This window comes from Cuculus canorus, chromosome 8 (genome assembly GCF_017976375.1).
Source record: "Cuculus canorus isolate bCucCan1 chromosome 8, bCucCan1.pri, whole genome shotgun sequence".
Lineage (NCBI taxonomy): Eukaryota > Metazoa > Chordata > Aves > Cuculiformes > Cuculidae > Cuculus > Cuculus canorus.
The window spans coordinates 4,810,539-4,824,086 of NC_071408.1; the positions used below are offsets into that span (position 1 = coordinate 4,810,539).

Below are 13,548 nucleotides of genomic sequence, written 5' to 3' on the forward strand. Positions count from 1 at the left end.
TTAGGTCCTTCCCCCCACACACACTGTGGGACAGTTCGGTCTGTCTGTGTATGTCCCCCACTGTGGGGCAGTTAAGTCCTTTTCCCCCCCCCACTGTGGGGCATTTGGGTCCTTTTGCCCCCCCACCCCCGTGGGGCAATTAGGTCCTTCCCCACACACACACACTGTGAGGCAGTTGGGTCCTTCCCCCCTCTCTGGAGCAGTGGTTCCGCCCCCCCAAGGCTGAGGCACGCCCCCCCCCGCCCCGCGGTGAGTTGGTCCCGCCCCGCCCCGCCCCGGGTCCGTAAAGGCGGCGCGGCGGGGCGGGCGGCGCGCGATGTGTGCGGGGCTGCGGGCGCGGGGCGCGGGGCGAGGGGGCCGCGGGGCGGCGGGGACGGCGCTGCTGCTGCTGCTGGTGGCGCTGGGGCTGCCCGCGGCCCGGCCCCGCGCGCTCTACTCGGCCTCCGACCCGCTGGAGCTGCTGGGCGGCGACGGCGCCGAGCAGCGGCTGCTGCGCTCCCCCAGCGCCTGGGCCGTCGAGTTCTTCGCCTCCTGGTGCGGGCACTGCGTGCACTTCGCGCCCACCTGGCGGGCCCTGGCCCACGACCTCCTCGGTGAGTCCTGCCCGCCGCGTCCCCGCGTCCCGACAGCGCCACCGGGACCGGCGGTGTCTCTGCCCCTGCCTTTGCTCCCCCCCTGCGTCCCCGTCTCTCTCTGCCCTTGCTCCCCCTGCATCCCTGTCTCTCTCTCTGCCCTTGTCCCTCCTGTATCCCTGTCTTTATCTCCCTTGTTCCTTCTGCATCCCTGTCTCTGCCCATTCCCCTTCTTCCCCCGTGTCCTCGTTTTTGTCCCTGTTGCCCCTGTATCTCCATCTCTATCTCTGCCCTCATCCTCTCCCGTATCACCGTCTCTGTCCCTGCCCTTATTCCATCTGTACCCCTATCTCTGTTTCTCCTTTCGGTACCACCAGCCCTTCTCTGCTCTTGCCCCTTGCCCTTGTCCCCACTGTATTCCTGTCTCAGTCCCTGCCCTTGTTCCTCCTGTATCCCCATCTCTGTCCTATCCCCTCCTTCCCCCCTGTATCCCCATCTCTGTCCCTGCCCTTGTTCCTCCTGCATCCCTGTCTTCTCCCATCGGCACCCCCAGCCCTTATTTCCCTCAGCATCCCCGTCTCTGTCTTCTGCTATCAGCATCCCCAGAATCCACTGTCTGCCCCTTGGCCTTGTTCGCCTTGTATCCCCCATCTCTGTCCTCTCCCATCAGCACCCCCAGCCCTCCCTCTGTCCCTCTCCTTGTTCCCCCTGTATCTTTGCTTCTCCTTCCAACACCTCCACCCTGTCCTCTGCCCTTGCCCCTTGCTCTTGTCCCCCCTGCATCCCCGCCTCTGTCTTCTCCCATCAGCACCTACAGCCCTTGTTTCCCCCTCCATCCCTGTCTCTATCTTCTTCCATCAGCACCCCCGGAATCTGCAGTCTCTGCCCTTCTGTCCTCATCAACACCTTTAAATGCCCCCTGCATCCCTGTCCCTTCTGTCAGCACCACTACATCCTTTCTGTGCCCTTGTTCCCCTATCGGCATTCCTGAATTCCTTCCATGTCCTTGTCCCATCATCCCCCTCTCCATCAACGCTCTTAGATCCTCCCTGCATCCCTGGATCATTCAAACCCTCTCTCTATCCTTGCTCACTCAAACCTTCCCTGCATCACTGGCCCTGCATCCTCAGCTCCATCAGCACCTCTGCATCCCCTCTGCGCGCTCCCTGTTGGCGCCTGTCAGTCCCCTGTGCCTTATCCTCTGTCAGCACCCCTAAATCCTCCCTGGAGCATCGCCCCCCCTCCCCGTGATGCCCAGGCTTCCCCCGACGATGCCCAGGCCTGCAGCATCAGGGAGTGGCTGCTCAGCAACTGGATGAGCTCTGCCACAGTGCTCTGGCCACTGATTATGGGCCGTTCCCTCTCAATTATGGAGCCCCTTTGGCTGGGAGCAGCGTAGGCTGACCCTGCCCCAGTCCTGGGGGGTCCTGCTCCTCCCCGGTGCCTGGGGCCCAGTGCTGATCCCAGCTGGTTTGTTCCCAGCTTTGACCTTGCCACCTGACTGGTGCCCAGCCCGGCCTGGGGACCCACACGCCACCGTGGCCAGGCCTCTCACCCTGCCAGGGCTCTTCCTGCCTCCCCCGGCATCCCAGGGCTCGCATGGCTTCTCCTGTTATTGCACTAATTGATACAGCGCGGTCGCTGCCTGGTGAGTCAGGGCACCGGCTGGGGCAGGTGTCCTGTCCCTCCAAGGGGATGCCGTCCCTCCCAGGGACGTCAGTGCTCCCCAGCAGGGCAGGATGTGAGGAATGGAGTGCGTGCCCATGCCCTGCGGGGCAACGCTGGCTCTCCTGGCTCCTCTCCAAAACTGTGTTCCCTCTGGGCTCCCTACTCCAGAGGGTGGCGTGCCCGTGAAGGTAGGGTGAAGCTGTCCCTGTGCCGCTTGGCATCCTGGCTGCTGTTCCCACGTGTGGATTTTCGTGGGAGTGGGCTGGACAGGAAGGACGCCAGGGTAACCTGCAGGCACCACGTGCAGATGAGTCCAGGAACGTGCCTGGCTCCCAGCAGCGGGGTTCAGCACTGGCCTTCCTGTGCCGCTGGGGCAGTGGGAAGCAACTTGTCTGCCTCGTCACCTGCGACACAGAACAGTCCCAGTGGGTTTCCACCTCTGGCAGGCTCCCATCTAGGGTGGCATGGGCTCCACCAACGTGTTAGTGCTGCATCCTTCTCCATCTACCCGAAGGAGAGACTAGGCGTTCTCCAGCTTGTGTCCCTTACGCTCAAAAGGAGCCATTTCAGAGCTTTTGCTGTTTGCTTTTAGACCCTGCTGCTTGAAATGCTTTCATGCCCCTTTTTCTTCGTCTCTGTTTTACCCCAGGGAACCGCTGGTCCTCCCTGGGGAGATGGTGGAGGGGAGTGGCTGCTCAGCACCTGGGTGAGCTCTGCCACAGTGCTCTGGCCACTGATTTTGGGTTGTTCCCACTCAATTATCGACCCTGGCCTCAGTCTGGGGTGAGACCAGCTGGAGTCTATGTTCCTGCTCTTCCCTAGCTGTGGTTTGCCATCCTCTCCCTTCTCCCAGCGGCCTCTTTCCACGGTGGCAGAGGCTGGGCAGGCAGAACCAGACAGGCAGGCAGCCGTGGGCAGAGCTGCCTGCGTGCTGGTGAGGGCAGGGTGTGCAAAGCCTGATCCCGCCTCACACGGATTTCCCCTCGCTCCTGCCACCCAAGAAGTAGGGTGTAAACACTGGTGCGGACTGCGGCTTCATTTATTTGGGGCTTGGAAACTATTGGTTGCTTTCCTGTGAGGAGGAAACTGTGATTTTGGGGCCAGGAGGGGCCGTGCTGCTGGCACCGTGGGAGATTCCCACCATCTCCACAGCGGCTGTGGGGAGTAGGGTGGTTTTGGGGGCCACGGAGGGGGTGAGTGGTGCTGACTGCATCCTCTGTCTCCACAGAGTGGAGGCCTGCGGTGGTGCTCGCAGCCATTGACTGTGCCGATGAGGCCAATCAGCAAGTGTGCGACGATTTTGGGATAACTGGTTTCCCCACGCTGAAGGTAAGGGCTGTGCATGCTAGGCATTTACCAGTGCCCTGTTTTCACCATGCTTTTCTTTTTGGCCTGTCCCTCTCTTGCTTAATCAGATCGACAGAGCTGTTGCATCAAAATAGTCCCTTGGGGGCTTTACAGGCTGAGCTGTTTCACCCTTCCCCAAAAAATAACTGTGGCTGGGCTGCAACCGGCGCAACTGCCCAGTGATGTAGCAACAAGGAGGGGAGAAACTAAAACGCTGCTTCATGGTGACATGTAGAAGCTAGGTCTCCTGTAGGATGGATGAGAGTGTGAAACCTGAATTGGAAACACCTGGGAAAGGCTGAGGATGGGCAGAGAGTGTGAAACCTGAATTGGAAACACCTGGGAAAGGCTGAGGATGGGCAGAGAGTGGTTGTGGGCACAGGTTTTGGAGGAAGGCGCAGGGATACTGCGGGAGGCTGCACGGAACTCGACTGGGTGCCTCCTGTGGCAGCTGGTGAGGTGCCATCCCTCCTCCTGGGCCTGTGCCGAGCCCCTTAGCTATGTCAATACTGCCTTTCCACAGCGTTTCCCACTGCAAACAGAGCCTCACTCCAACACAAGCAATAAAACTGAAACATTCCAGGTGCAGGCAGTGAAAGCCAAGATCCCCTTGAGATGGATTGGGAGGGTTTGATCGGATATGCCCTCAGTCCTGGCTTACAGGCTCAGCCCAAGGTGGGATCAGATCTGGGACTTGTGCCTCAACCCTGCGCTGGGGTCTTGCAGAGCACCCGCTGCTTGTAAGACATCAACCAGAACATCTTCTGGGGCAGGGAGGAGTGCTGATGTGGCGGTGCCAAGAAGTCACATGCATTGCATCCTGTGTCCCCGCCAAACACCTTCTGCAAACAGCTAGTGCTCCCAGCCCAGCCTGTAAAGCAAACACCTCTCTGATGTAACCTGATTTCTGGCTGTGCTGTGGGCACTGGAGCCGCTGTGGGAGGCCAGGAATGGGGGAGGGAAAAACCCTCCTCCCACTTTGTGAGATCTGTGGAGCATGGAGACAGTGGTCTGCAAAACCAGGAATGTCCTGGCTGCCTTTATGGGACCCCTGGAGATGCCTGTCCTACCACCTGCCAGTGCTTAGCCTTTGGCTGGACATGGCTCCCAGCCCATGCCTGCGTCCCTTCCCTCCAGGGATGAGATGGATCCATGTCCAGGAGCGCTCTCTGCAGTGGCTGGCGTTGGTCAGTGTGCTGTAACATCATGGGGAAACTGAGGTAGAGCTGGTCTGGTGGGAGCCTCTCCCTGCTGGGCCATGCTGCATCCCTGTCCCCCTCCAGACACTCACTCCAGCTTCCCCACGTGTGGTTTTGTTTTTTTCTCTTTCAGTTTTTCAGAGCTTTTAGTGAGAAGGCAGAGGATGGGATAAGGATTACCAGTGAGTATCGGAGCCATGGGGGCCTTTTACCCCAGGTGCGAATGGCCCTGCTGCCCGCATCCCTCATGTGTTGTGACCTTGGAAAGCCTGAAGGGGCGCAGCTCAGAGCGGTTCCCCTCGGCTCTGCCCATGCGACCGGCTTCCCCAGGACTGACCCCTTGGCATCTTGTCCCTCCCGCAGATCCCAGTGCCACCGTTGAGGACCTGCGCCATGCCATCATCACCAACCTTGAGCAGAGCCAGGATGACTGGCCACCCGCTTGTCCTCCGCTGGAGCCAGCGAGGTAGGGGGGACAGCTCTGGCAGCGCCCATCCCATGGAGAGCAGGTTTCTGGGGAAATCCTGAGTCAAAAATGAGCACAGAGCAGCCACGGTATCACCCACATTCCAGGGAGGCACAGGTGACCTGGCCAGGCTAGAGCCATTTCTGTGGCCTGGATGAGACAGGCCATGTTCTTGCATCTCCTAACAAACCTGCTCATCAGCCTTAATTAGAGCAAGCAGTGCCTTGAGCTGGGGGCGTGGCAGTGCCATGCCTTGCCGAGTGAGGCCGCTGCCGTTAGCAGCTTTTTCTTGCCCTGAGAATGGGTTTTCTTGAGTGGGTACAAATTTGTTGGGGTCTGAGTTGTCTTAGCTGGATGCAGGTGATTGCTCTGCCATCCGAGGCGGGGAGCACTTGGCTTTCCCAAAGTGGTGGCTGAGCTGGGTACATGCTTGTCTCTGGTGCCTCTGTGTCCTAGCCAAAAATCCAACAGCCCTCGTGCAAGTTCATTGCTGTTTTTCCCCCTGGGTGAGTGTGCGGCTCCCACCTTAACCTGCTCTGCCTGCGCTTTGTTTTCTGCCTCCTTGCCTGACCCCAGTGGGTTTTCTCAAAGCCTGTGAACCAAAGTGGAAAATTGGGCTGGAAACTTCAGCGGGGAGGAATTGCAGGCTCAGTGGGGCTGAACCCACACTGGCATCACTACTGAATCCCAGGGGATGAGGGCTGAGCTCGTTTTGGGTAGGAATCCTGATGCTGGGGTGCTTGCTGCCATCTTCTCTCTCGCAGCGCGGAGGAGGTTTACAGCTTCTTCCAGAGGAACAAGGAACAGTACCTGGCGCTGATCTTTGAGAAGAATGACTCTTTTGTGGGCAGAGAGGTGAGTACAGCTGCATTTATCTCCCATTTCTCTTGAAGCCTGTGTCCCTGGTGCCACCCCTAGACACCTTTGGCAGGGAATTCCTCTGCCGGCAGCTTCCCAGACTCGCTTGCACACCGCTTTGCAGGTGTAAAGTGTTGTACAGGGTGCTAAATAGCCTTTGTGCATCCCTGGTGGGGCTGGGGGTCCCGTCACTGCCCAGGCTGACCCCAGTGCCACTGGCTTTGCAGGTGGCACTGGACATGCTGCAGTATGAGAATGTGGCGGTGAGGAGGGTGCTGAGCAGTGAGGAGGAGCTCGTGAAGAAGTTTGGCGTCACGACTTTCCCCTCTGGCTACCTGGTTTTCCGCAATGGCTCCTTCTCCCGCCTGCCTGTGTGAGTGCAGGGGCACAGAGTGGGTGCAGGGGATGGGTTTGGGGATCCCAGGGTGTGGCAGATTGGTGGGATACCAGGCTTATGCCCCATCTCTTTTGCTTTCCTTTGTAATTGTGGGAAAATTTGTTAGGAAGGAGACAGTAGCTGGGTCAGGCAGGCTGGCGGGGGACGGAGTGGGCACTGAATGGGGCTGCCAGCACTGCCTGGGTCTGGTGCAGAGGGAAATGGCTTGTGACTGAGCCGCCCCTTTGCCACGTTTGCCTGGAGGTGGCACAGCGACCTGGGGTCAGCTCAGGGGTGGGTTGTGTGCTAGGATACCTGCTGTTGGGGCTGCTGGAGAGTACAGATTGCCCCAAACTCATTCCCCAGGTCTGAGTTGCTAGTCTGGCTAAGCCTTGATCTTCTTTGCTTCCTCCTTGGGGCCAGGGGCTGTTTGGAAGGGAAGAGGGTCTTGCTAACGGCGTCTCCTTCCTTGTAGGCACATGGAGGCACGCTCCTTCTATACCTACTACTTGCGCACACTCTCAGGCGTCACCCGCGGCTCCTACAAGCTGAACACAACTGTCAGCACTTCCAATGAGACTAACCTATCCCAGCCAACACATGCCGACAGGTCAGAGCCCTCTCCCTCATTCTGGGGTGGTGGGAGGCTGGGGCTAGCGCGGGGAAGAGCTGCTCTGGCCACGGGTGGGCAGTGGGGACTGGGACTGTGTCTTTCCTCTTGGGAAAAAAACAAACCAGAGCTGGGTCCCTGGGGTGTGGGTTAACGAGCTGATGAGCCATTGTGTTGTGCTGCCTTTCCCAGCTCCAAGGTGTACATGGCTGACCTGGAGTCCACGCTGCACTACTCGCTTCGGGTGGAGGCTGCCCGCCCTTCTGTGCTGTCAGGAGCACAGCTGGCCGCCTTCAAGTGCTACGTGGCCATGCTGGTGAAGGTGAGGAGCTTGCTGTGTTGGTAGAAGAACCACCTGCGTCTAGCCGTGGCTATTTATAAGCTAAAAAGCAAATGCAGGGTGCAGGCCACCGTATCCTGGCGCTCATGGGTGGTGAAGCGTGACAGTCTGATGTGAGCACTGTGTCCCGGTGCTCAGCACATGGGGTTGTCCCCATCCCCATGGATATCCGGACTCAGACCAGGGTCCCACGAGGAGCCAAGAGCAGGTGCTGGAGAGCTTTAGATGAGAGCTGGGGTGCAGGTATTGGAGGGCAGAGTAGGCTGAGTGCTTGCAGGAGGTGTCACGTGGTGGCAGTAGGTCTTTGGAAGAGATGCTGTCACCTGCTGGAGTGGCAGAGGTGATCAGAGGGATTTGTAGCTCTGACTGCCTGACTTGGATGCTTGGCTCGGGGAGCTGATCTCTGCAGGTTCCTTTGATAGTCTGGGAAAGAGACTCCCACTCCGAGTCAGGCGCTGTAAGAGTCTATTTTAAGGTCTTTTTTTCTCTTCTGTTGGGCTTGGTGAAATTGAAATGTGGAGGCGCTTTGAGCCAGAAGCAGGGCAGTGTAATTCTGTGGTGTGATCAAGCACTGTGTTTGGCCGGAGTTTCCACCAGCAGAGTTGCATGAGCCCTGTCCTCATCCCTGTCCCAGCCTAGGCTCCTTGGCAAACCTTCACCTGGCCACAGCAGATTTCTTTGCTCCCTCTTTCAATTTTGACCTCATGTACCCCCTTGTTGATGCGCGAGACCCCTTGCTTTCACCCCTGCCTGCTCTCCCCCAGCAAAGTGTGCCAAACACGAGCCACTCCTGCAATGAGTCTTAAGTCCTTAGCTCAGAGCTTCATGTGGCTTTTCCTCTGCTTCCCCCCAGCTATTCCTCCCTTTAACGAGAACCACAGCATTAGAGAAACAGATCTCCCCATCGCACCAACTCCCTGGCCAAGGATGTGAGCCTGCAGGGGTAGTGGGGAGCAGCAGTGGTTTTGTTTGATTGGCTTTTAATTTTTCCTGCAAACTTTCCCCTTGCTGGCCAAGGATGAGCCATAGTGCTGGAGATAAAACTGCGTCCCTGCCACGAGCGCGAGGCACCAGCTGGGTGGTCAGTGCTGGTGGTTCACCGAGGATGCTAGGCCGGCGCTGCCATTTCCACACTCATCCACGGGACGGAGCAGCATCCCCAGGATTGCTGCCAGGGCAGCTCAGCCAACAGGTCCCAGACTTAACTGTTGAATTTCCAAGTGGTGTTTAAGGCAAGGAAGGGGAGGGGAAATCCAGACATGAAAAGAAGTGGTACCTGAAAAGCAGAGCATCGCATGGCAAAGGCTCCCACCAAAGAAGCCTGAAGGGAGTCTGTTTTGCTGCAAAAATATCAAGTCACAGACGAATTCCCCATGGAATTTCCGACTTTTGGTGTGAATCCCCATGGCTCCAGGGAGAAGAGCTCAGACTTAGCAAAATGCTCCTTCCTTTTACTTCCTCGTTGTTTTTCCTGTGTGCTGCCAGCCGTATTCTCCCTGTGGGTTGTGGGTCAGTCCCTCTGTCCATCCGTCCATCGGTGGCGTGCACTGACAGGCTGCCCCTCTCCCCGGGGTGCCTGCGGTTTTAGAGTGCTGCTGCTAATCGGCTTTGTGCTGACTTATGGTCAGAGTGGCTTTTTGCTTCCCTCAGATGAGGCTGAGGTTTGGAGCCTGCACACGCATGCAGAAACACACCATGGCCCCTGGCCCCATAAGGCTGGGCACCAAAACCTTGCTGGGACTGCACTGCTCCCCAGCCCCTGCTGCCATACAAGATGCTGGTGGTGCCCGTCCTGGCAAGCTGGGGGTGCTGGCAGGCTGTCCTGCTGCTTGTGGCGGGGTCTGGGTTTCCTCACCCATCTCCCCTCCTTGCAGTACTTCCCCGGGCGTCCCTGCGTGCAGACCTACCTGCAGACCCTGGATGACTGGCTGAAGAACTGGACGGAGCCTGAGCTGCCCCGCAGCGTCTTGAAGGAGGCCATGAAGAATAGCAGAGATGTAAGGCAACCACAGGGACCCTGGTCCCCGCTCTCTTCCCTGCTACCCTTGCCCTGTGGCCCGCATTAGCTGCCAGCTCCATCACGCCGTGTCCATCTGTCTTCCAGGCTTCCCACACTGCCATGCTCCCCACCAACGTGACTTGGGTGGGCTGCCTGGGCACCGAGCCCCACTTCCGTGGCTACCCCTGTGGGCTCTGGACCATCTTCCATCTGCTCACTGTCCAGGCTGCCCAAAGCGGCCCTGACAAAGGTATTGGCATCCCTGAGGAGGTGAGAGACTTGGGGTGGCAGTGTCCTGTGGGGCTGGAGCACAGAGAGGCATGCTGCAAGCGGGCAAAGCCTTGTTTCCCCACCTCTGCCCCAAGGCAGGTTTGCAGCGGGGATAAGAGCTGCAGAGTCAAGGTGTGGGGTTGCTACCTGGGCCGAAGGGTCTGGATTCACTTTCCCATCCTCCCTGTCCTCTGCCTTCCTCCCAGAGCTGCCGCTGGAGGTGCTGAGCACCATGCGCTGCTACATCCGGCACTTCTTCGGCTGCCGGGACTGTGCCCAGCACTTCGAGGCCATGGCAGCTGAGTCCATGGACCGGGTGGCGAGCCGGAAGGAGGCTGTCCTCTGGCTCTGGTCCCACCACAATGAGGTCAACGCTCGCCTGGCTGGTAAGGGGGGCTGCAGGGAGGGGAGCCAGGGTGGCTTCCCAAGGGAAAAGGGGAGGTGAGGTGGAGGAGCATCCCTCCTCGTGGATGGAGCTGGCAAATGGCTACTTTAGGGTGCAGCAGTGGGGACATCCCATTGTCATCATCCCCCATCACAGGGGACAGCATCTGGTCACGCAGCATCAGACCACCCCAGAGATGCAGATTACGTGCTTCCCACAGGGAGCTTCCCAAAGCCACCATGTGCCCTCAGAGGAACCTTCTGAGATGGCTCCTCCAAAGATCCTTGTCCCCATCCCCAGCTGCTGGATGCTCTGGAGTGTTTATACTGGTACAGTGGGAGAGCTGCATTGTATGTCCCCTCTAACCTGCTCGCTGGCTGTGGTGCCTGCAGGAGGTGACACAGAGGACCCAAAGTTCCCCAAGCTTCAGTGGCCTCCACCAGACCTGTGTCCCGAGTGCCACAGGGAGGAGCGGGGGGTTCACGCCTGGGACGAGCAAGCCGTGATCACCTTCCTCAAGGCACGCTTCTCCGGGATCAACATCTCGATGGACTATACCGAAGCTGACCCCATCCCCATGGCCAGGGAGGGGTTGGATGCCAGGCTGGGCACTGAGGGCCCGCGAGAGGAGAGGGAGAACGAAAAGGAGACGGAGGGTGAGATGAGGCCTCTGGGGCGGCCGGGCTCCCCTGAGCCGCGACGCCCCAGCATCGTGCGGCTGAACCCCAAGCTGCGGGAGGTGGGTGAGGACATCGTGGACCTGGACTCCTTCAGCGAGCAGCACTTCAAGAGCCAGGCGCTGCGAGCAGCAGCCGGCCGGCGCCGGCGGCTCAGCAAGCGAGACACCATCGCCTTGCCCCAAGATGCTGGCATGGGCCGGGAGCGCCGGCAGGCTCCTGGTGTCCTGGTGCGGGAGGAGGCTGAGGAGGGTGTGCAGAGGAGCCCTTGGCTGCGGGTGCTTGGTTTGGGCTTCTCCCGCTTGGACGTCAGTCTCTGCGTTGCCCTTTACTTCCTCTCCTCCATGTGTCTCCTGGGCATGTACACCTTCTTCCGCCTCCGCACCCGTGCCCGGAAAGGCCGTTCCACCTTCCCCATGGCCTGAGAGTGGTTGTAGGGAGCCCGGGGTGGGAGGGCTGCCCAGCTGAGCACCCCTGGCACCGTGTTTTGTCACCTTGTGAGAAGGGGGTTGGTGTGTCCCCCTGCCCAGGAGCTGCCCTGTTCAGAGCAGCTGCCTCCCCCAGGGTGGGCAGCAGAGGGTGGAAGGGTCTTTTGAGGGGGAAGTAGGTGTCGCAGCATCCCCCTCTCTGGTCACAGTGCCATGTTTTTGGGTGCTGGGATGCCAACAGTGGTTCCAGTCTTGGCACCCAGCTGCCCTTGGGAGCTCCCTGGTGCTGGACTGGTTTCAAACTGGGAAGCCTAGTCCTGTGCCCTTTGGGGTCAAACCACTACTGGGGCAAGGAAGGTGGGGATTCAGCCCCAGAAGGTGGGCTCTGGTGGGCAGGGTGTGGCAGTTGTGAGGTCAGCTGCATGTTGTGTGTCCCCCCTTTTCTGCAATGTGGACCAGGCCCCGCCCCAGCCTTTCCTTGCCCCCTCTCTGTGCTGTTGCTCGCTCTCTGCTTGTCTTAGTGGAATAAATTATTTTTGCTGATGCTGGTCCCCCTGTGTCGGCTGTCCCTGCTGCATGGGCACGCTGGGGCAGCACCTCCCTACCTACCATCCCTGCTCCAGCCTCCTCGTCACCCCAGGGAGGAGCACTGACTTGGTTTAAATCCTTTTAAATATTTTGAATCGTCGTTGTGCATTTTCTCCTGCTTTTTACTTCTGGATGCACCCGTGGGCAACTGCTCCCCACGCAGCTGCTGTGTCCCCATGGTAGGGGTGGCTTCGTGGTTTGTCCTCAAGCCGGGTGATGAGAAGGGAGCCAGGGAGAGGCAGAAAAATGCTGGAAAAAAAAGGTTGGCACAAGCCATAGAGCTGCAGTTTGGTCCTGGCTGTATCCATGCTTCAGAGCTGAGAGACACACAGCGAGCATCCCTGCATCCCCCCAGGGACTGGGACCTCCATAGGCGCAAGCCCTCTGTGCCTGTCCCCGATTCTTTCTGCCCTTTTATCCTTGTTAGGGATCATTAAGGAAAATGGTTGTTTTGCAGAGCCAGGGCTGGGGCCATCTGCTCTCCCGGCGCTGCCTAAATCCCCCTGTAACAAATTCATTGGGATTACACTGCCCTCCCCTAATCCTGGCCCTTCCCCCCACTCGAGGGATTTAAAAGGATTAAAGCCCGGCCGATAATAAACTTTATTAAGGGGGAGAGGGGGTGTCAATCCGATTTGGTGCCTTTTTCTTGATATCTTCACTTTGTGCAGGTGGGAGGCAAGGGCTGCTGCCCTGGCACCAGGAGCTCTGGCTCCTTTGGCCCTTCCTGCCTCACCTGCCCTTCAAATAAATTTTCTTGCTCCTTCTTTCCTTCTTCTCGGTGTCTGCGCATGGTCACCTCCGCAGGGTGTGGGGCTGCTGCCCTGCCACTGCTGCCCCACGTGGCCTTGGCCGTGTCCCTTAGCCGACTCCTCGATGGCCTCATCCTGCCATGAAGCAGGGGCTGTGTCCCCCCAGCCAGATGCTGGTCCTGTCCATGGCAGAGTGATGGATGGGGAAGGTCTCATCGCTGCAGCCCTCCTCCTTGATTTCCCCAGGGGGGTTTGTCCCCAACATCAATAACCCTTCCATGCACCCCATCCCTGCAGCTGCTCCACAGCGTGGAACTGAGGCCTCGCAAGGAGGGGCTGCCTGTGGGTACCCCAAAATATTTCAGGCTGTTAGGGGGATGCAGTAGGCGGGTGCATTGGGAGAGTACAGAGGGAGGGTGCTGGGGCAGGAGAAGGGGTGCCGGGGCAGGGGATGGGATGCTGGGGCAGGGAAGGAGGGTGCCAGGGCAGAAAAGGGGGTGCTGAGGCAGGAAAGGGGGTGCCAGGGAAGGGGTTAGCAGGCAGCTGCAGGCAGGGCTGCCCAGATTAGCATCCCAACAGCCCCGCCGGGGAGCTTTACAGGGTCGGGGAGCTAAAGCCACTGGGCACGCAGGAAAAAGAGAGTCCAGTAAATAGACTTTCCGTAATCCTGTTTGGTGCAGTCCCAATCCTCCTGGCTCTGGCTCTCCCAGCCTGTGGCACTGGGGTGTCCACCCCAGCACCCGGGGACCCCCCTGCAGAGCACAAACAGGCCAACGCAGGCAGCGGTGCAGGCAGGAGGCTGCTGAGGGGCTCAGTGCTGCAAGGGAGGGTGTCCCCCACACTGTCACCCCCAGGATGGTGACTTGGAGTCAGGCTCCTTCCCGAGCCCTGGCACAGGGGGAGCATCGACCTGTGCCATGGTCACACTCAGGGGGGGACGGGCTGTCAAAGGGGACCCCAGCCCCGAGGTGCCCTCCTCGGCGTGGGTCACCCCTTTACCCCTTCCCAAGGCA

The 13,548-nt window shown here is 59.3% G+C and overlaps 1 protein-coding gene across 1 annotated transcript; it reads left to right on the plus strand.

The window, feature by feature from the left end:
- The first annotated feature begins 280 nt into the window (after positions 1–280).
- On the plus strand, positions 281–11,938 carry QSOX1 (quiescin sulfhydryl oxidase 1). The gene is made up of 12 exons (XM_054073496.1): positions 281–593; positions 3,469–3,569; positions 4,920–4,968; positions 5,150–5,252; positions 6,017–6,107; positions 6,338–6,483; positions 6,962–7,096; positions 7,289–7,418; positions 9,311–9,433; positions 9,541–9,685; positions 9,912–10,091; positions 10,483–11,938. The coding sequence occupies exons 1-12, from the start codon at positions 317–319 to the stop codon at positions 11,190–11,192; spliced, it is 2,190 nt and encodes a 729-aa protein (XP_053929471.1). The 5' UTR covers positions 281–316; the 3' UTR covers positions 11,193–11,938.
- Positions 11,939–13,548: the final 1,610 nt, after the last annotated feature.